Genomic DNA, 21719 nt, shown 5'->3' with positions numbered 1-21719 from the left:
CCCGCCCTGGAAGCCACACCTTAGTGCATCAGGGCTAGTCTGCACGATGGGCCTGAGAGCATGGGACTGCCAAGCCACTCTGCCCTGCTCACCCTGGACACCACGCGGTGAGGCCCCTCACGCTGCCCTGTGAACCACGCCTCCTGCCCACAGCCAGCACCAGCTCGTCCACAGTGAAGGGGAGCCCCGGGGGCCAGACCCCGAGCCCCGAGCCAGGCCTTCGGATGATGCAGCCCAGCCATGGGCTTCTTGACTGCAGCCCATCAAAGCAGCTGGGCCAGAACGACCCCCAGATCTGCTCCCTGAGCCGCTGTGAGATTGCGCGCGTTTGTTAAAGTGTTGAAACCACGGGTAACCGAGAGTTAAATCCATCACACCTGTCACCTGCCTTCACGGGCACTCGCCTTAATTGCTTGTCCTCCATACATCACGGAGCCAAAACAATAAGATGTTTGCCGGAGCTGTTAGCCAGGAACTTGAGTCAGCTGGGTCTAGTTCAAGCAGGAGCCAGTTAAGACGGGTTGGGACCCCAGCCTCCAACTGGTCATGCACCTTTGACTTCAGAGGGGCCAGACACCACCTCCAGGACCTGCTATCTCCATCTTCTGAACAAGCATCCGGAGAGGAAGCCTGCAGCCCAGTTAGGCCTGCGCGAAACATCCGTGACCTCAGCTCTCTCTTATTTCCAGTCGCCGGTCCCCACGCTGCCCAGGGCCAGCAAGCCCCGCATCCCTCCCCATAAATACTCCAGGCCCGAGGGTGCAGGCAGAGGTGAGGCTTGTCTGCCGGCTCGTGGTCGCTGGCCGCCTCGGGTCCAGGCCCTCCTCCTCCTCGGCGTCTGGCTACTGCGCACGCTGAGCCTGGCCCGCTGGGGGTTGTCACGGGGTGGGGACCGGGCAGCAGGTGGCACAGTCCCCAAGCGCTCAGCTGGGCTGGAGCTACTGTGGGGGTGCAGGGAGAGCCCAGGCTGGGGCTCAGCCCAGACGGAGGGGACGAGTTAACCTCGGGAAGAGGAGCTGAGGCTGCGGGCGGGGGAGGGGTCCCACTCTGGGCCGGGCCGCCCTCTGTCCTTGAGTCCCGCTCTCCCGGACGCAGCGCATGGGCTGCCCTCGGGCGCCTCTGTTCAGCCTCCTGACCTCACGGCCGCAGCCTGACGTGTCCCTGGAGTCGGTGGCACCAGCCACACCGAGGAAAGACTTCACCTCCCTCCCATCTCCTCCCCTGCCAGCTCCCTCCTTCCCCCCTCCCCCACAGAAAGTTCCTGAGCATCTTAATCCGAGACCCAGACAATGACGCAGGACTCGTAGACAGGTGAGCTCAGTAGATCAACAACATAGAACCACCGTTTTAGGAGTTCCCGCTAGTGGCTTAGTGGTTACAAGGACCCATGAGGTTGCGGGTAGATCCCTGGCCTCGCTCAGTGGGTTAAGGATCCGGTGTTGCCGTGAGCTGTGGTGTAGGTTGCAGACGCAGCTCGGATCTGGTGTTGCTGTGGCTCTGGCGTAGGCCAATGGCTACAATTTCGATTTGACCCTTAGCCTGGGAACCTCCATATGCGGGTGCAGCCTTAAAAAAGCACAGGACACACACCCCATTTTAGGTTTCCACCGCCTGCGAACAGCCCAGCCCTGCCCTTTGGGTCGAAGGGGTAACAGGCCTCTAGCCCAGACCTCTTTTCTCCCCACCCCAGCTCGCCCTGCCCTGGGAGGGCCGCCCATGTGCCCAACCCACACAGCCAGGTTCTGTCCACACCCGCCCCCACCCCGGGCCCTCGGGCCTGCTTGTGTGAACGGCAGCGCCCCAGCCCAGAGACAGAGGCAAGCACAGGCCTGGACACGGATGCCAGGCGCCCCAGGGGACCTCGGGGTCCCCGCACCAGGAGTGTGGTCTAGCAGTCGGGCTGGGCGCTGACCCTTGGCCCAAGGCCTGTGCGCGGGAGGGGCTGGGAGGGCCGGGTTCCCGGCCCCGGGGCAGGCTTTTCCAGGCACGTGGTGGATCGGGGCTCCGTCGGTTCTTCCTAAATGGCCACACCTGCAGTAGGTGGCGGTTCCTGGGCCAGGGATTGAATTAGCCACAGATGTGGCAACGGGCGATCCTTTCACCCACTGCCCCCCGCCAGGGTCACACCCACGGCTCTGCAGACCTGAGCCGCTGCAGACAGGTTCTCAACCCGTTGTGCCACAGCAGGAACTCCGATGACACGTTCTTTTGCTGAATCCTCAGGAAGTCAGAATGGGGAGGCTGGCTCCAGTTCACAGGTGAGAGAGCCGAGGGGTAGGGTGTGGCTGTGGGGGGGCTCAGGCACGTGTGACTGGCAGGTCAGGGGCGTGGGGCTCAGGAGCCCTCTCTGCCTGCCTGTCACCCCCAACTTAATCTCGTGCGGGCCCAGATGGCACCCTGCTCCCTGACACTAACTTTACTATCGTAGCTGTAATTAAGCCTCTATCGTTGCATCACAAGGCAATGCCCAGAGGTGGTTTTCATGGACCTGGGGGCGGTGGTGGGAAGGGCTGGACCCTCACCGGTAGGCCAGGTATTCTTAAAACGCGGGGAACATGCAGCAGACTCTCGGGTGGGTGGGGAACCCTCCACGGCTGAGCGTCCCCCACCGGGGGTGGGGGTGGGGCTGTGATGCGGACACCCTCTGACAGGCTAACAAGTGGGGGAAGGGAAGTCAGAGTCCCGGTGCCCTGCTCAGCATGGCAGCCACAGGTCTGGGACAGCGTGTGGCCCACAGACAGGGCCCCGGAGAAGCCGAGGGGCTGATTGATCGAAGGCCCCCTGCCCCAGCCCCGACCCCCCGACCCAGGAAATGGAGCCGCTGGTCCGCCACGTCTGAACTTAGGCTCAGCTTCATGCTAACCCGTCACCACGCCCCCTCCCACCTCCACCTGGAGTTTATTCTCAAGTGCTTCATTGCTAAAATATGTGAAGGCCACTGAGATGGCAGGCTGAACTCAACTAAAAACTGTATGTGAACTTGGGAAGTTCCCCAGCAACCAGGCTGGAACGGCCTGAGAAGGTCATCAGGCCTGACGATGCTGAGTCAGAATCCCCTCTTGCTGCACACGAACCACCTTGGCGCCTCCGACGGACTCCCTCGCCCCCACCTGTCTCGCAGGTGGACGGTGGTCGCGCCACCAAGGGCCTGTCCTTCGTGTGTCTGGTGGCCCGTGCAGGCTGCTGTTGACCCAGTGACCTGTCTGCTCACGCCTCTTCACTCGTATCAGGAATGTTTTCTGACGTCTCCCCCAAGTCCCCCGAAGTTACAAAGCTAACCTTGGTTCTCGGACTTTCCTGGACCCAGTAGGACAAGTGCTCGTCCCTTGCTTCAGGCCAAACAGCCCCCAGCCCTCTGAGTCCTGCTTCTCTGCCTCCCTGGGGCTTGGATGGAAACCCACAGATCAAGCAAAAGCAGAAGTTTTGAGGCCTCAAAGAATTTTTTTAAAATCTTTGAAACAAAGAAGTTTTGGAGGCTGTAACGCAAAAAAAAAAAAAAATCCCCCTGTGGCTGCTGCTAAGTTTTGGCCTCTGGCTTGAGTCTCGAGCTCCCCCTTGGGCTTGAGAAAGAGACAGAGGGTGGCCGGGGCTGTACCCCTGCCCCAGGGCAAGAGCCGGGGTGGAGAGGCCACTTGAATCTGTGGGAGGTGGGGGCATGGGCCCCTCTGCCCCCCCAGCCCCCCCAGCCCCCTGTCCCACCTCAGCTCCCCCGGGAGCCTGCGCAGCTGAGTTTCCTTCCTGTGACCCGAGTTGTTTGTCCTGTCTCTCGTTTTCAGGGCGCTCACCCTCTGTCCCCATCACTCTCTCTCTCGGGGCTCTAGTCCAAACCATCCCTTCCTCAGTGTAGTGGAAGGTTTGGGCCATTGTTTCCAAGGGCCTGGTCACTTTAGAGCCACTGTCACCGTTCCGCATGTTTTTTGTACCCTTCCCCACTTGCTGTCTTTTAATCTATGTCCTGCACTAATAACTGTATTTTAAATGACCGCGATGATAAGTGGAAAACCAGCTTCCCTCACTATAAATAGAAGGAAACAATAGCCATCAGTGTCCTGAAAGCAAAACACAAGTCAGTCCTGCCTTAGACACTTGTCACGGAAAGCAAGGTCGTAGCTCTCCTTTGTTCCCTTGGCCAGGCTGAGTCCTAAAATCAGCTCGGGGACCCGCAGGGCTGCAGACCCCAGACGCTGGCCAAGCGTGGACTCCCTCTCAGAGCTACCAGTTTATTTTTTCTCCTCTCTTCCCCCTGTCATAATCACACAAATACAATCCCCTAGTCTAAAAGCGGGTGCTGACCAAGCCTTTTTTTTTTTTTTTTTTTCCCCCAGCACCCTCCCACAGAACAAGATAGCAGCATTGTTTGCAGAGCGATAACAGAGCTGTTTCCGACGCCCCTCCCGCTGGCCTGGCCCTGGCAGATACGGTGGTGGTTCCTGGCAGGAAACCCCCTCCGCCTCGTGGAAAACCCGGAGGAGGAAGCAGAGCCCCAGGGACCCTTCAGGCACCGCCCAAAGTTGCAGGCAGGCAGCCTGCCCATCACCGCGGGCCTGGGAGGTCTGGAAGCCCACTGGCTCTGAGCACACTTCAGGGGACGCAGGAGCCTGGGACACGACACACACCACCGAGGCCTCCCAAGGCTGCCTCTGCACCATGTCCGTGGTGGCCTGGCCTCTACCTACCACTTGATCAAGTCCGCAGAGGAAGGGCTATGGCTACCTCCGTTTTGCAAGAGAGGAAGCCACGGCCAAGAGCTCTGTCCCAGGTCTAACTCAAGGTCAGTGCCAAGGTCACCTGTGGTCCCTCCCACCCCTGGTGGGCGTGTGTAAGGCCGCACCAGACATACTGCCCGTTCCTTCCAGAGCTCAAAAGCTGAGCCCTGCGCACGGCTGGTGAGGTGGGCCTGAGCAGCTAAAGAGGAGGCCCCCTGTCCACAGTCTCCGCTGGGCGGCCTCCCCTGGTGATGGCCCGACCCATCCTGCCTTCTCTGCTCTCAAGGACCCTGACCCCCATCCTGGCCTGGGCCACAGCCCCAGTGCAGCCGAGCTGCAGCTACAGGGTTCCTGGCATCTGGGACCACCTGCCACCCAACCTCCCTGCCCGGGAATGGGGCCAGGCCTCGGGGCGGGGTGGTACCAGGCTGAAGACGAAGGCCTTCCGCCCAGCCCTCTCGCAGCCCTTCTCCAAGACGGGGTGGAATCGGGAGCCTGGCCCTGGTACACACAGCGGGCTGAGCCAGGCTCGGGGCAGAACCCTGCGTTGGGCCCAAGCCCGGGCTCCCACTTCCGGGGCCTCGGTAGCTGCCTCTGTCCTCCCTCCCCAGTTGGCCTCACCCCGGAGGGTCTTCAAGACCCTCGCGGCCTAGGGCTCCCACATCGTCTACCCAGGACCTGTCTTACTCCCCAGACAAACCACAACTACAGCCTTGGCATCATCTGTTTTCCAGATGCCGGTGGGGTTGGAGGGTGGGCGGAGCTCCCTCCGCTGGCCACGCCCCCAAGAGCCCGGCGTCCCCTTCCTCCACGTGCAGTTGTGCGTGACCACTTGCCACTCTTTTCACCCACTTGCATTTATCTGCCCTCTGTGGCTGCTGGGACCCATGAGCAGACTTGGTGGCTCTGCCCTCACATCTGGAGGCCAGAGGTCTGCGGATGGCAGGGCGGGTCCTGCTGGCGGTGCCGGGCTCCTCGCGCGCGCTGGGTGCGGGGGATACCGGTATCCGCGCCCGGCTTGCAGCAGCAGCCTTCCCGCCTCTGCCGCCGCCTCACGTGCCCCTCGACCCCCCGAGGGGGGGGAGAATCAGCGTGTAAATTGAGGGCAGGAGACACAGCAAACCTGCAGCCAGTAAAACAAGACTCTTTAGACTCTCGTTAGGAAACCATCTCCAACTAGAGAGCCGTCGAACCTCAGACTCAACGTCCGCCCAGCCCCGGCCGGGTGCGTCGGCCTCCTCCGCGGCCCCCCGCAATGCCCCCACCCCAAGCATCTTGGGGGTCGGCTCTGTCGCGTCTCCGAGGCAGCCGCGGCCTCCTCGGGTGGCTCTGCAGCCCAGGCCCTGCTGAGGCCCCGTCCGGCTCCCATCCCCCAGCGCTCACATCAGCGGGGCCATTTGAGGCAGGTCGGAATCCTTCCCGGGTCTTCCCAGCCCCGGGCTGCACACCCCTGCAGGGCCTTCCCCATCCTCCTCCCGGACAGGTGCCAGGCGTCTCTGCCCCGCGCCCAGAAGTGAAAGCGTTGGCTGTCCGTCCATCCTACGCCATGGGTTCCATCACTGGGGTAACGGCAGCGGTGGGCGGTCCAGCCGGTGGCCATGCACGGGGTGGGGTGGGGTGGGGAAGCACGGTTGCCCCTGGGAGTGGAAGCAGCCCTGTGACCAAGCCGGGCAGTCACTGGACAGGCAGCGTCCCTGGGGCTGATGGGTCTGTCGAGATCTGATGACAAGGACAACCCAGGCAAAGTCCCAGACCCCGAACACATCAGCGACCCCTCCTGCGCACCCCCTTTTCTTTACAACTGTCTCCTCTCCCCCAGGCAGCGCCTGCTATGGCATCTCCCTTCACTCTTCCGGGACCCCCAAGGAGGTGGGGGGCTCAAGAAAACACTGTGGAGTGGGTAAGTGTCACCACCACGCCCCTGCTGTCAGGACCACAAGTCCTCGGATGCAGGAAACCTCGGTCCCTTGAGCGCCCTGGCATCCCCTCCCAAGACTCTGCTTCTGCCTGGGTCAGAGGTCAGCCAGGCAGTGGGGAAGGGGTGGGAGCTCCAGGGTGGGCTCTGGGAGGCAGAGCTGGTGTGGGGGCTGCAGGTCACCGAGCAGACACTATCAGTTCCTGGGCCAAGTGACTCAGACTGGGCTTGGGCGGCAGTGGCCTCCTGCTGTGGGCTGCTGAGCCCGGGCCCCGTTCCTGCCCAGCGCCGCAGAGGAGGCCTGGGCACCCAGATGGACCATGGTTTGCAGAGGCAGGTCAATGCTTGGTACTCGGCTTCTCTATCTTGGCCACACAAGCCCCTGGCATGAAGTAGGTGACCGAGCCTGGGGCCCCCAGACCAAGTGAGGGGTCCCAGACCGACGGGGGGTGGTGTCAGAACTTTGAGGCCCCCCAGACCAGCTCAGGGGTGAGAACACTGGGGACTCACACAAGGTCTTCTCAGAAACCTCTCCGGGTGTTTTAATTGGCAGCTAGGACTGAGAATCCGGCTTCTAGCAAAGGCGGCCCAGGCCCAACAGGCAGAGGTGACAGGGAAAGTTGGTGCCGGTGCCCTGGGGAGTGAGGGGAGGACAGGAGATGGGGGTGTGGCCACCTGAGTGGGAAAGAGACTCAAGCACCCAAGACAGCACCCAGCTGCAGGTAAGCAAGCAGAAGCTTGCAGAGGTGCTCGGGCCCCTTCCAGGTTCTGGTAACTGCCAGAGAGGAGCACGGGAGGGGCGGGTGAGGTCAGCTGTGCCAGGGGTGGCGGAGCGGAGGCAGGGCCTGGCTTCACAGGTGCCGCAGCACCCTCTCAAGGATAGAGGGTCCTGGTGCAGCAGGGGTGGGGCAGCCGTGCTCCTGACCCCAAACCTCAGAACCTGGACGAGTTCGCAGAGAAAGTAGAACTGGGTCACTTGTCCAGCTTGTTCCTGAGAATCTGGAGGGCACCTCGTGTCCAAGAACCTGCTCTTGGTGACTTTTCTGGGTCAGGGAGTGGCGCTGTGAGGGGGCGCATTGATCTGAAATCTTATCAACGGGTGGAAGTGGCCTGACGTCAAACCGTTGTCTGTTCTACCCGTTCCGTGCCCTGGCACCAAATTCCCTCCTACACCAAGAGGGACTCCTGACTTAATGTCACCTTGGCTGTGCTAAGCTGCCTGGAGAGTGGGTGGGACGCAGGTTCTGGGTGTGTCTGAGGGCGGGTCCCATAGAGATGAGCCTGGGAACGGGGGGCCCAGCTAAGCCAGTCTCCTTCCCCTGTGAGGGGGCCGTCCTCCCATCCACTGAGGGTCCACGTAGAAAGAAAGTTGGAGGAGTTCCCGTCCGGGCTCAGCGGTAATGAACCAGACTAGTGTCCTTGAGGATGCGGGTTCCATCCCTGGCCTCGCTCAGTGGCTTAAGGATCTGTCGTTGCCATGAGCTGTGGTCTAGGTCGCAGAAGCAGCTCAGATCCTGCGTGGCTGTGGCTGTGGTGTAGACCGGCAGCTGTAGCTCCGGTTCAGCCCCTAGCCTGGGAACTTCCATATGCCACGGGTTCGGTCCTAAAAAGACACACACAAAAAACGAAGATGGAGGAAGGCGAATTGTCTGCTTCAGGCTGAGCCCCTGCCTTCTGCCCTCAGCCGCGGGCCTCGTGGTCGGAGCCTTCACGCTTGGGTCGGGATTGACACCTCCATCCTCAGCTGTCAGGTTTGGACTGAACTGTCCCCTCCCCAGCTCCCCTGGGCCGCCTCCACCTCCACCGGTCTGAGCACCTCCTCCACCTGCCCTCCTGTTGCATCTGCGCGTTCACACCGGTCCTGTTGCTCTGGAGACTCTAATAGCGAGCCGCTGGGGTTTTGTCATCACGAGCAGACGGTTCTCGTGGTTCTGGCGGGCAGGGGGGTAAAGCGGGTCCCCTCTCGTCAGTCATACACTCCCTGGAGTGTTCCAGCCCATCGGCACCACGGAAGCCCCCCTCCAAGCCTCGTCGGGAAGCCCACCTGGTCCCCGGCCCTGGGGCAGAGGATGGGAGGTTCGTACTAAACCCGCCACACGCCCTGCCCTCATGGAGCTTCCCGTTCAAGGTAAGTGTTGGTGAATTTCATTGTATCCTTTGGGGTCCTGCAGAGGGACCCTTGGCCTTTGCCACAAGGAGTTACAAGACGCACCTTAGCGAGAGACACATTGTCACATTGCCAAGAGTGTGTGGTAAGACCTTATTCATCATGGATCCTTATTCTGGAAGCTTCCTGGAAGAAGAGGCCTTTGATGTGGACCTTAAAAGAAGGTCTTAAAGGAAGACCTTAGAAGGGAGAGACAGTAGAATTGAAAAGATCCCGAGGCAACACCCAGTGAAGAGAATGTGGTATTCAGCCTGTGGCATTTGAAACATCTGTTTTGACCAGAAGTAGCGTAATTCATCTCGAGTTAAGTCTTTGAGGGATTTGGGAATTTTTGCTTTCGTTTTGTTCTGACCAAAGTGGTTGCACCCCAACCCGTTCCCGTAGCTGTATCAGCTCAGTTCTGTGCAGCCAGCTGTCGGTTTTGTGTGTGACTCACAGGCCAGACCCCGAGCCTCTAGCAGATGCTTGAAACCCACACAAAACACCCCTGCGAGCCAGTTAACAAATCTGAATTTAAAGAACCACCGGCTCCGCGGTTTCCCTTGAGCGTCTATTAGAAACAAACCCGTCCCACTTTGATGCTTAAGCCCTCGGTGTCGGAGGCGCGTGCAACCACGCCATCTCGAAACAAATCAGTTCTCCTTCCTCAAAAACGGACCCCACAGCATACCAAAAACCCCAGAACATTCCTCTATCAGCTCATGTTTTTTGCTGTTTAGGTGAACTTAAACCGTGAATGATTCACTAAGCCACACGTCAAACTAAACACCCAACCAAACTGAACAAAGAAACCTCAGAGAAACAGACACGGCTAAGAACATCGCATCTGATGCAAACCTCTGTATTGTTTGTTTGTTTGTTTTTTTGTTTTTTGTTTTTTTTCTTTTGGCTTTTTAGGGCCACACATGTGGCATAGGAGGTTCCCAGGCTAGGGGTCAGATCAGAGCTGCACCTACCGGCCTACACCACAGCCACAGCCACGGAGGGGATCCAAGCCACATCTGTGACCTACACCACAGCTCATGGCAACTCCAGATCCGTAACCCACTGAGCGAGGCCGGGGTTTGAACCTGAATCCTCATAGATGCTAGACAGGCTCATTACGGCTGAGCCACAACAGGAGCTCCCAAATCTCTAACCCTTATAACTCATTTTTGGAGATCATTTTTTCTGCGATGCCAGCCTGGTGACCATTTGAAGGAGGTCTCTGCAGATGGCCCCTCCGTGAAAAGGCGATTCTAGACTGGGTGGGGCAGGTGACCCTAATCTCCGAGGTCCTCCAGACTACTCGGTTACCGTGACGTTGTTTCTGTGCCTCCTGCAGAGTCAGGTGTAAGGAACAAGGCACCAAGACGCAGGCCCACAGCATCGAGAAGCCGGTCCCCCAGGTTCCCCCCCAGCCCTCCCCGCCGACCCTGCCCCAGGGGGGCCGCGGTGCAGGTGGAGCCTGAAGCCCACCCAGGCCCTCCTTCCACCCAAGACCCGAGTGAGGGACTCCCTCTCCCAGGCCCCCGGGGTCCCTTCCTGTTCCCCAGGGCGATCGGTAAAGAGAAATGTGTTGCCGCCTTCTTGCCTTGTGGCCCCAAAAGCTCCTTTCGGCAGCAGCTCAGCAGGGCTAAGCCTCCAAGTTCCATCTCTACCGCCCGCCAGACCCCGACCGCCCCCTGCAGCTTCCTCTCCTTCCCTGTGCCAGTTCTCACCGTCCGTGACCTGCTTGCAGGGGTCTCTGTAAACCATTCTGTGCATATAAAATGCGGAGAACGATGCAGCATCTGTGTCGCTCCCCGCCGGCCTCGGAAACCCACTGAGCCACCCCAGCCACCCCTTGCGGGCCACTCGTGTCTCCAATCCGGCTCCTCCTCCAGCGGAACCTCGCCCTGAACGTGGATTCTGCTGTTGCCACAGGTACTTCTTCAAGGTCAGAAAAAAAAAAATGTTTTTAAGGAAAGAAAACTGATACTCCACAAACGGGAGGTGGTGTCCAGCCACCTGGGCCCAGGGGACAGTAAGAATTCAAAACTCATGGTGACCCTTGCGGGTTCCCCGTGTTTCAGTGGGTGACGTGAAGGAAGAAACACAAAACCACCCTCTGCCGTCACAGTCGGTTCAGGAAAGGGATTTAACACAACCTATAAAAAGAACACATTTGCCTTTGAAAAAACGGAACGTGGTTCATCCACAATGTCATGGTCTTTCCACCCAGAGCCTGGAGCACTGCGTCTCCGAGCAGCCTGGCGTCTTGGAATCTCTAATGGAGAAACTCAGGTGTCCGTGACCTGCGTCCCGAGGAGGGAGGGGACTTTCTGGGATGACCCCCCCCATCCCGGCGGGCCCACCCTCCCCGTCTCCGCAGCCGCTGCCTTTCTTCTCTGTTTCCCCCACACCCCAGGACCCCTCCCTGTGGCCAGACCCTGAGGGGGCGTTGTGTGAGGCCCCAGGGAACCGAACGACCCGCTGAGAATGTCATCAGGTAGAGTGACTTCATCGATGCTGAAGCCACCCGCCCAGGGTGGCCTGGCCAGGCTCCCACTGCCCGGGGATAGGGCTGTCCCTCCCCATCCACCTGCTGGAAGGAGGGGGCGCTATTTTGCAATAGCCCCCAGGTAAGCAGGCTCTGCCCCTCCCACCCCGCGCTGGGAACCCGTGACTGGCCTGGAGAGGCTTTCAAACCACACAGCAACGCCACAAAGACCCTCTGCTTGACACGGGGGGTGGGGGGTGCTGGCAGGTCCTCGGCTCCCGTCCCCATCTTCCCTGAGCTCCACAGCTCCTCCAAGGGGAGCACGCAGCCTGGGGGCTGCCGCAGAGCCCCCACTCACAGGGGCCCTGGGGGGCTGCAGCCGGAGAGGGTCTGGGCAGTGGTGGTGGGTGCCGTCCCCGTCCCTGAGCTGTGCCCTCCTAAGATCTGACTGGGGAACAGCCCCACCCCCGGGGTGAGCCCCTCCCCTTCACCCATCACAGCACCTCTGGTCCTTCTGCTTCCCGACTGTCCTGCCTGCAGGTGAGACGGGGCTGGTCCCCCGTGCCCCCGCCTCTGCTGTGGAGGCTCCCACCCCTCAAATGCAGGATGGGCACACGCACACTCCACGCACCCCCACACTTTTTTCTTTCACATCTGTCTCCATGCAGAAGATGATAACTTTGTGCAGGGGGTGCCCAGTCCTGACCGGAAGCTCAGGCAGACCCTGGAGCCTCCTCTGTCCCCCTCCCCCCTCCCCCCTCCCCGTCCATAGGCAGCCGATACCGGGGCCGAGGGCAGGGCAGCACGTCCCACATCCAAGCACAGTCTTTACCACCTCAGAGCTCACATCCCTTTTATTCTGGACACCCCCCCCCCACCCTGCGGCTTCGGGGTGCCTCACAACAGCCCTGTGAGGTAGGGAGCACCCCAGCCCAGGAGCACACGCGGTCGCGCTGGGCAGAGAGCAGAACCCGGCCCAGGAGAGGCCAGGCCTCCCCACCGCCCAGACTGTCCCTCTGCGTCCCCTCGAGGACGCGGGGCCAACGAGGGGCAGAGGGGCCTCACTTCTGGGCGAGGACACGCAGGAACTCCTCGTAGTTGACCCGCCCGTCCTGGTCCACGTCGGCCTCGCGGATCATCATGTCCAGCTCCTCCGGGGACAGCGTCTCCCCCAGCTTGGCCATGGTCTGTCTGAGCTCGTCCACGCTGATGTGGCCGTCGCCGTCCAGGTCGAAGGCGCGGAAGGTCTCCCGCAGGCCGCCCTGGCTGCCGTGGGCCTGCATCACCGTGACCATGGCGGCCAGGAACTCCTCGAAGCTGATGCTGCCGTCCCCGTCCTTGTCCACTCTGGCGATGAGCTCCTTGAGCTCGGCCTCTGACGGGTTATGGCCCAGGGACCGCATCACGGCGCCCAGCTCCTGCACGTTGATGGTGCCATCCTTGTTCTTGTCGATTCTGTCGAAGGCCTCCTTGAACTTGGCCACCTGCTCTTTGGACAGCTGCTCGGCCATGTCGCCTGCACCTGCCACGGAGCTTCTGAGCTCGCTGCCAACCAAGCCTCCCGAGGGCGCACGTCGGAGCTGGGACCAGCGCGGAACCGGGGCTGCGTCTGGCTGAGGACAGAGCTCCAGCGACAGTCCCGCTGCAGATGGGCTCCCCTCCTTTTCTGCAGATCCGAGGGAAGGGAGGAGGAAGACTCCCCACCCACCACCCCCCGACGTCCTGGGGCAAAAGCCTCCTCCCAGGGAGGGACACACCAGCCACAGACAAGAAATGCAGGAACCGGAGTGGCGGGCCCGCCCAGGAGAGCCCCGGGAGCCAGCCAGGGCTGGCCTCAACCGCCCGACAGTAGACACGGTGCCCTGGGGGCTTTGGCCTGTGACTCTCCCAGAGACCAGGGCCAAGTGGGGCAACAGAGCTCATCCCCAATTTCAGAGACGGGAAGAGGAGGGGACCCGAGGGGACCCTCCCCTCCCTCATCCGACACGGCCAGGCTGGGAGAGACGGGAGGGCTGGGTGCTCTTGTCCTGCGGTGGGGGGCAGATGGTGGCCGCCTTGAGTGGGATCCTGCCAGGATGCACGGTGGGCATCATCACTGTCCAGTCCAGGGTAGCCAGCAGGTCAGATGGGGACACAGCTGCCTGCCTTGACCCCAAGAAACTGGGGACCTGGCACACAGGCCGCTGAGACCTGTTTATTAACCAAACGTTTGAAGTGTGATTTCAGAGACGAGGGAAAGGCTTCCTGTCCCCTCCTCTTGCCTGGGCCCCTCTGATGCCATCCTGCCGCCGAGTCCAGGGTTCTCCAGAGAGACCCCCCGTCCCGCCTGAGAGCTTTGGTGAGACCGGAGAGCCCTGGGCCCGAGAGGCAGCCCCCGAAGAGCCGGCAGTGGGAGGGCGTGGAAAGGCCGAAACCTCGAACGAGGCCTGGCTGGTGGCTTTCCTAGGTCAGCCCTCAGCACAGAAAGAAGCCTGGCTGGGAAACTCCCGGCCACACGCTCGTCAGTCTCATCTCTGCACGCGGCTCTGAGTAGCAGACTTTAGCCCGAGAGCATAGGCCTTGGGGACCGTCCCTGAGTCCTTCACAGTGAGACCCAGGGCTGTGAAGGGCATTGCCTCGGAGTCCCCACAGTGACTTTCTCAAGCAACACCCCCCTCCATCCCTATTCATTCTCTGACCACCCCCGACCTCTGCCCACGTGGAAGGAACAAACTTCTCTCCTCCCCCGCGGTTCAGCCCATCAAACAGACCAAGGATTCTGTCCTTGCCTGGAGGACACCCAGGTGGCTCAGCTGTAGAGAGGGACGCGATGGGACGCCTTTGGCTGGCTGACTCCTCACGTAAACTCAGCTTGAAGACGGAGTGCTACCTCATCTCAGAGCTGGAAGAGCACAGAGACCTCAATACATAATGAGCAATCAATTTCCCAATGAAACTGACAACCAGTGTCGGGAGGAGGAGTGGGTCCCGGGGAGACCAGCCCAGGGAGCAACTGCCTCGTAAGCACGGGCCACGGGGCGGGTGGAGCTCCTAATTACCGGGACCAGCCCAGGCCCTTCACTTGCCCTTGAAGATGCGTCTGTTTCACACTCCCTTTTCTTTTGGTCTTATTAGTGGGATTTGTGATTAAAAATCCAAGGCAATTGGAGTTCCCGTCGTGGCGCAGTGGTTGACGAATCTGACTAGGAACCATGAGGTTGCGGGTTCGGTCCCTGCCCTTGCTCAGTGGGTTGAGGATCCGGCGTTGCCGTGAGCTGTGGTGTAGGTTGCAGACGCCGCTCGGATCCTGCATTGCTATGGCTCTAGCGTAGGCCGGGGGCTACAGCTCTGATTCGACCCCTAGCCTGGGAACCTCCATATGCCGCAGGAGTGGCCCAAAGAAATAGCAAAAAGACAAAAAAAAAAAAAAAAATCCAAGGCAATTGATATTCTGTTATTACTTGCCCTTGGTATTAAATGCTGCGTTGGAAACAGCTTTTCAGATGCTGTTGGGAGACTTGAACTCTGGCTTCTAACTGTCGCTGATTTGGAAACTTGGGCATCTGTATCTTCCTCTGCAGGTAGGATGAAAGGTCTCTGTATCTGATCAGGGCTCCTAACGTCACAGTTCAAAGCATCTTTGATCAGTGGAAAGTGTTGTTGTTCCATGATGCACCTCACGTTTGCCGTTGGTGTAAACCACCGCTCAGAAGGGGACCGTACACTCAGTTTTGCCACTGTTCCTTCCTTGACCGAACCGATGAATCACACTGCCTGCCTGCAGGATTTAGTCCACAAACAGCCCCGGACTCTGAGTGGGGGCTTCTGTCTGGAAAGAGCGTCCAGCTCAGCACCAGGGGACAGGAGTGACGCTGCATCCTCTCCACTTAGAGGTGGGGTCACTCGGGAGGTGAAGCTCGGTGCCCGAGACCAGCCAGTGATGGCGGGGGTGGGGAGCCTGTCTGCCCCCCACCCCACCCCCTTGCACACGCCTCTGTCCTCACAGCCTGTTTCGGACGCTGCTTCCCCTCTAAGCCCAGCTCCCTTTCAGTACATGGATCTGCACGGAAATCCTTCATTGCTCCTCCTGCCCAGCCTCAGCCTAGGTGGGCAATGGGTCAGCAGCTCATAGGGGACAGGGGGACCCGGGCTGGGAAGACGGGTAACTTGGCGTTCCTGGCACAACCTGGTTATGCTTGCACATTCCCTGCGTTCTGGGCACAGCAGCGGGTGCAAGGCCTGGCCTGGCGCTTAGAATCAGTGGAGAGAACCAGAGACGTCCCATGGTCAGGCGGCACCTCCTGGGAAGCTGCCACCGGTAAGGGGACAAGGTGGCCAGGGAAAGGGCACAGGAGGGAGGGAGGAGCCCGGGGCTGGGGGCTGTCACCCTGGGCACAGGAGGGAGGAAGAGAAGAGTACCCAGCAGCCCCAGTGGAGGCCATGGCCCCTCCACAGCAGGGAGAGGGTAGCAGGGGCCGGGGGCCCAGGGTCTGCAGAGGAGGGAGAACCTGGAACCGCAGGAAGGGAGAGGCCGGGTTCAGCAGAAAGGAGAGGGCGGCACACGTACCAGGGAGCTGGGTCCCCTCAGCTTTCCCGCCAGGGCCTCCTTCCCACTTCTGCCCCCCCCCAATCTCCCAGGGACCCCCAACTCTGCCCAGCAAGAAGGAAGGGGGGTCCCCTTCCAGGAGGAGGCTGAGCCCCTGTGGCTGTTACAGAGAGGGTGGGCCCCTGGGGGTGCTCGATCTGACAGACGATGGCCTCCAGGGTGGGTGGGTGTGAGGTCTGGCCCAGCGCCCTGCCCCGCCCCCAGGAGCCTGACCTGGGACCAGCCCCCACCCCCGCTGCTGCTGTTTTGCTTTTGTGCGAAGCCCTGAGGAACCTGCAGGACAGGCTGAGGCTCCTCTGGCTCCCGACTTGCAGGAACTTGTCCCTTCCCCCACCGAGCCAGTCTCTACTGATGGCCCTGCCTCGAACCTGCCCCGCCACCCACACGTGTGGCAGCAGAAATGTGGAGCCGGCTGGGCCCCCACCTGAACGCAGCTCTCCCCACGGAGGCCAGACAGTGGGTCTCAACCACTGGCTTTGCAGCCAGGCAGCTGTGGGGCAGTGCCGGCTCCTACTAGCCTGGGGCGGTGGCTGCGCCTCCCTGGCTCCAGCGGCCTTCCTTTGAAGGAGCCAGCACAGCCCCTGCTTTACAGGGTGTCAAGGTCACCGTGAGCAGCAGAGAAGTGGTAACTTAGGGCCAGGCATACAGTAAGTGCTCAATACCAGGATCTGTCACTGTCGCTCAGGCCCCATCTCCTGCGGGCGGTTCTCGGCTCAGAACCATGTCAGACCCTCTTCCTCCAGGGCCTCTTCTTCCAAGTCAGAGGAGCAGCCTCCTCGAAGCCGACGGGTGGCTGCTCCCAGTTCTCAGAAAGCCTTCATCCGAGGTAACCGCCGGGCTCACGGACACCGGAGGCGGCGTCTGTCCCGCTTTGTTCCCAGCAGCCTCCAGGGAGCATGTGCTCCTGGTTGTGGAGCAGATTTGAAAGATAACCTCATCCTACCAGAAACGATCAGAAGCTGGGGGTCGCCTTTCCCTCTGGGTCCCTGTCCTAGCAGAGGTGTGATTCCAGGGCTGCCAGGGGGCAACCATCCCATCGCACGTCTGTCTGGTGGCTCTGCGCTCACAGCTGGTTGCTGGGCGGGCTGCTCTGTTCTCCGGGCCTACGGTGGGCCTGGGCTTGTCTGCAGGTTGGCAGGCACAAGCCTTGCTCCTCTTTTAGGGAACGTGGCAGGACTCGCATCACTCCCTATCCATGGTCCTCACTCGTGCCCAGCCCAGTGACAATGGACGTGTGACCCTACAGTTTCTGCAAGAACGGCTTTCATCAGGTGTTGCCCAGATAGCGAAACATGTCCGTGTGATGCCAGGCATCTTCACTTGAACCGCCCCGGGCGGGAATCTAAGGGGCATTATCACACCTTTTACTGTAGAACTGGCTCGACTGAAACCTCAGTGGTCAGAGGCAACATGTGACTGCCAGCCTTGTTACAATGTACCGCTGCCCACAGGGACTCAGGTGTGCTGACCATGTGCCACCCAGCCCTCATTGGCTGTGTGTTCCCACCTCCTGCCCTCTCTCTGCTGTTACTAATGTCGCTTAAGGAAGAGCCCAAAGTTGCCCAGAGCGTGGTGGGCCCAACAAAACAGAGGGCGGGGACCCCCAGGCCTTGGGGCCCTGGCCTTCCCATGCTTCAACTTGGGGCCACTGGCACAGCAGAGCAGGAGCACAGGCTTAACCCAGGCCAGGTCCTACAACTGCGGCCTGGGCAGGGCCACGCTGCTGCCCATCACCTGAGGGAGGGCGAAGGTCAACCAGGGCCATCCTCGCTGCCGCCCCGAGTAGGCTGGGGTTGGTTTTGCCACCTTGTGCCATGGTGATGCTCTGAGGCGTCAAGGACATTGAGAAACAGCCGGTTTAACAGCAGAGTCAAGACCAAGCCTGTCATGTCTGGTTCCAGGCCTATGCTGTGCGCATGGCCAGGACGCCTGGGCATCGGCTCACAGGAGCTCGGCCAGCGTCGCTGTGTCCCAACCCCCGCCCCCACTGCCTGGCTGTGTCCCGAGCCACTGCCCCTCCGCTGGCCGAGGCACCGTGCCAGCAGAGTGTCAAGGCCCAGCCCCTCCTATGGTCGCCGCACGGTCTGCCGTGAAACGATGGGCTGGAGGGGGCGCACGCTTTCCTGCTAAGATCCCCTCATCTCCCGTGCACGAGGCTTCATGTCCACTCAGCAGCCCTCTCCTTCCGGCCCTGTAGCCGGTGCAGGGCCGGTCAGCACAGTTCCCCCTGTTTCAGAGACGGAGAAATCAAGAAGACAGCCGGCTCCTTAGAAGGGAAACCGGATGCAAACGGTGTGACCGGTGACTCGGCCTGGCCACCGACGTGTGCCCGTGGCGGATGTCGGCCTCTGGTCCCCACCAGACGTCTTGGGGTCCCCGAGCCCCCCACGCTGCCTGTGACCCGGCGTCGGAGCACCGCCACCCTGGGCGGCTTGAGCACCTTGCTTCCAAAGACGCCCGTGAGCCACAAACCCCTTCTCAGGTCTCTTCGTGGGTGGCTGTTTAATTACGAAAACCACGTACGCATTTGTAAGTTTTGCCCATCTGTGATTTCCCTGCCGCTCTGGTCCCCGTCCCACCAACCCCCACATCCTGGGTCGCCCCCTCACTGGAGCCGCAGCCTCTCTCCCCCGAGATGGGATCGGCTCCTTAACTCCGCTCGAGCGTCCGCTGGCGCTGAGAATTTCACGTCTCATTGACGTGACTGGTATCAGTAAGTTTCCTCCTCCCGAATCCTCAGGCCCTGGGAGCCCTTTAGGGTCCCCGTAGCAGGGGGGTCTCTCCGCCCCACAACCCTGTCTCCCCAACCGCGCGTCTCAGATCCAGCCCCTGTTGCTCGTGCTGCCCCCTCCCTGGGCAGGTGGCTCCTCCTGCTCTGCAACCGCATGTTCCCGGCCTGCTCGCTGCCACGGAGCCCGGGCCTGACGTCCCGCAGCCCTGGGTATTCCTGCCACTCTTGGGGCTGGTGTCGCTGTAAACCTGCCTCTGCGTTGGGTCACGGCCTTCACCGCGGCTCTACCCTCAGCCATCCGTCCATCCTGGCCAGTCAACACCCCGCTGCCCCAGCCGGTGGAGCCCCGCCGATGCCTCTGCTCTGCTTACCTCCCTGAGAGGGTGAGAGTATTCACACCTGAGCTCCCGCGTGCCAGGTGCTGTGCCAAGGGCTCCGAGGGCTGACCCCATCTTTGTCCTGTTTATTCCTGTCACAGATGAAGCACCGGAGGCCCAGAGAAGTCACAAAACAGGTTCGTGGAAGAGCCGGGAATTCAGGTCCGGGTGGCGTTACCGTGGAGCCCAACCTTTGCGCACTGCATACAGCGCCTCTCTGAGGCGGTCACCGGCCTTACACGCCAGCCACGGACCCCGGCCAGGGCCCAGCTCGCACACCCTGGGAGACCCGGTGAGGTCAGAGGTGGCGGCCACGCCATCAGCACCTCACCGGCACACCTGTGACAAAGCAGGGCCATCGCTCTGTTCAGGGACCTGGCTGTGACCTGAAGCGATGGTGACACCACGGGATGTGCCTGAAGAGGCCGTGTTTCCACCTCCGGGCTCTGCCTCCCCCAGGTCCCCAGTCAGCCGCACTCTCACCTGCTCACAGTCGGTTTTACGTCTCAAATTGGCCGCCTCGGCTGATGGACGGTCCGCAGGCAGCTCTCGGGACATGTCCATGAAATCCTTGGAAAGAGCTCCCGAGGACGCCATCGTCTTACTGCATCCTTTCACCTGCACCTGCGTCCTCTGCATGGGTGAAGTCCACCATCCTAACTTCTGGAACGTTCTCTGCCCAGCTGCCCTCTGATGCTCGCTGGACTTCCTCTCTGTCTTCATAACCTCGTCTCTGGCTTCACAGATTTCTTTGAGCGTTGGGCGTCTCCCCTGCTTTTAGTCCCATTTCCTCACTTGTGTTTGTAACGGCTGTGCTTGTCACTAAACGTGTGGGAACAATGGGGGGTTTGGTGGGTTTTTGTTTTTTCTTTTGTCTTTTTTAAAGCTCCCTAGGCTTTAACGCTCCTCAAAGAGTTTTCTTCCCACTTTCACAGCGTTTCTGACCACTTTCTGTGACCACTTTCTGGCGTCTTGAAACAGTGGGGCTTTTCCTCCTCTATCCTCCCTTTTCTTACGGGTTTTACCTCTTTCTGTTCTGGGGGAGCCACCCCTCATCCGCCCCGGTTCCTGGCTTGACTCTCCTGCTCAACTCCACCACGGGCAGGATCAGAAAGGGAAGGCGTTTGCTCTTATGTGATAAGCTCTTCTTGGCGGCTGGGAGATCCTGTCTGGCCCATTTCCCTCGTGACTTTTTTTTTTTTGGCCTAAAATGGGCTGCACCCACGGCATATGGAGGTTCCTAGGCTAGGGGTCAAATCAGAGCTATAGCTGCTGGCTTACGCCACAGTCACAGCAACATGAGATCCAAGCCACATCTACAACCTGCACCACAGCTCACAGCAGTGCCAGATACTTAACCCACTGAGCAAGGCCAGGGATCGAACCTGTGTCCTCATGGATACTAGTCGGGTTTGTTAACCACTGAACCACAATGGGAACTCCCTTGATTTTTTTTATTAAATAATGTATTTTTGTTCTTAATTTTTTTGATCTGTCGATTTCTGCTGAACAGCAAAGTGACCCAGTTATACATTTATATGCATTCTTTTCGCCACATTATCCTCCATCATGTTCCATCACAAGTGACTAGATAGAGCTCCCTGTGCTATGCAGCAGGATCTCATTGCTCATCCACTCCAAATGCAATAGTTTGCATCTACTAACCCCAGACTCCCAGTCCCTCCCCCGCCCTCTTGGCAACCACAAGTCTGTTCTCCAAGTCCATGAGTTTGTTTCTGTTCTGTAGATAGGTTCATTTGTGCCATATATTAGATTCCAGATACAAGTGATATCATAGGGTATTTGTCTTCCTCTTTCTGACTTACTTCACTTAGTATGACAGTCTCTAGTTCCATCCATGTTGCTGCAAATGGCATTATTTCATTCTTTTTTATGGCTGAGTACTATTCCATTGTGTATATATACATCTTCTGAATCCATTCGTCTGTCGATGGACATTTAGGTCATTTCCATGTCTTGGAATAGAGTTGCAGTGAACATAGGGGTGCGTGTTTCATTTTCAGTGAAAAGTTTTGTCTGGATATATGCCCAGGCGTGGGATTGCTGAATCTCATGATAGTTCTATTTTTAGTTTTCTGGGGCACCTCCATACTGTTCTCCATAGCGGTTGTCCCAGTTTACATTCCCGCCAACAGCGTAGGAGGGTTCCCTTTTCTCCACACCCCCTCGAGCATTTGTTATTTGTTGACTTGTTGATGACGGCCATGCTGACCGGCGTAAGTGGTACCTTGCAGTAGTTTTGATTTGCAGTTCTCTAATAATTAGTAATGTTGAGCATTTTTTCATGTGCCTGTTGGCCATCCGTAGGTCATCTTTGGAGAAATGACTATTTAGGTCTTCTGCCCATTTTTCAATAGGGTTGTTTGTTTTTTCACTGTTTAGTTGTATGAGTTGCTTGTATATTTTGGAGATTAAGCCCTTGTCAGTTGCATCATTTGAAACTATTTTCTCCCATTCTTTAGGTTGTCTTTTTTTTTTTTTTTTTTTTTTTTTTGCCTCCTAAATTGGTGACCTTGTGAATTTTGCTTTACTGCAGTTTGTTGAAAATGGCATGGTGTATGCTGATCCTTCTGGTAAACAGGAGGTCGGCTGGCACCAAACAGAAACGCCTCTGCTCACACTCCGCTAGACCACAGGCCGGGCAGAGGAAGCTGCCGGCCGGCTGGTATCTGTGTCCTAAGAGAATCTCGTACCTCGGAGGGATCTGGCTTGGGACAGGGGAGGCTCCTCTCCGCCAGGATAAGCGCTTGCCACAC

The 21719-nt window shown here is 59.5% G+C and overlaps 2 protein-coding genes across 17 annotated transcripts; one reads left to right on the top strand and one right to left on the bottom strand.

Moving 5' to 3' along the window:
* Positions 1–538: 538 nt before the first annotated feature.
* On the top strand, positions 539–20423 carry LOC106505211 (uncharacterized). 16 transcript variants are annotated; one of them, XM_084980600.1, is made up of 18 exons: positions 539–771; positions 1255–1311; positions 2188–2258; positions 4326–4771; positions 6190–6270; positions 6526–6606; positions 8306–8372; positions 8592–8697; positions 8793–10693; positions 10992–11053; positions 11178–13587; positions 13696–14248; positions 14810–15334; positions 15456–15546; positions 16578–17105; positions 17208–17293; positions 18071–18948; positions 19044–20423. In XM_084980600.1, exons 13-15 carry the CDS (start codon positions 14896–14898, stop codon positions 17056–17058), a joined length of 1011 nt encoding a protein of 336 aa, XP_084836726.1. In that variant the 5' UTR covers positions 539–771; positions 1255–1311; positions 2188–2258; positions 4326–4771; positions 6190–6270; positions 6526–6606; positions 8306–8372; positions 8592–8697; positions 8793–10693; positions 10992–11053; positions 11178–13587; positions 13696–14248; positions 14810–14895; the 3' UTR covers positions 17059–17105; positions 17208–17293; positions 18071–18948; positions 19044–20423. The 16 variants fall into 16 exon arrangements, with proteins under 16 accessions (XP_084836726.1, XP_084836724.1, XP_084836723.1 ...); XM_084980598.1 differs by having other exon boundaries at positions 2120–2258; positions 8306–8749; positions 10509–10693; XM_084980597.1 differs by having other exon boundaries at positions 1229–1311; positions 2120–2258; positions 8306–8749; positions 10509–10693.
* On the bottom strand, positions 12086–12890 carry CALML5 (calmodulin like 5). Its single transcript, XM_005668226.4, has one exon. The coding sequence runs from the start codon at positions 12758–12760 to the stop codon at positions 12311–12313; it is 450 nt and encodes a 149-aa protein (XP_005668283.1). The 5' UTR covers positions 12761–12890; the 3' UTR covers positions 12086–12310.
* Positions 20424–21719: the final 1296 nt, after the last annotated feature.

The sequence above is a fragment of the Sus scrofa genome, chromosome 10, assembly GCF_054392235.1.
Source record: "Sus scrofa isolate SSC_HxYL_T2T_F1_AM1 chromosome 10, Sscrofa_HxYL_maternal_Yorkshire_Landrace_v2.0, whole genome shotgun sequence".
NCBI lineage: Eukaryota > Metazoa > Chordata > Mammalia > Artiodactyla > Suidae > Sus > Sus scrofa.
This window is presented reverse-complemented; position numbering and strand designations above follow the sequence as displayed.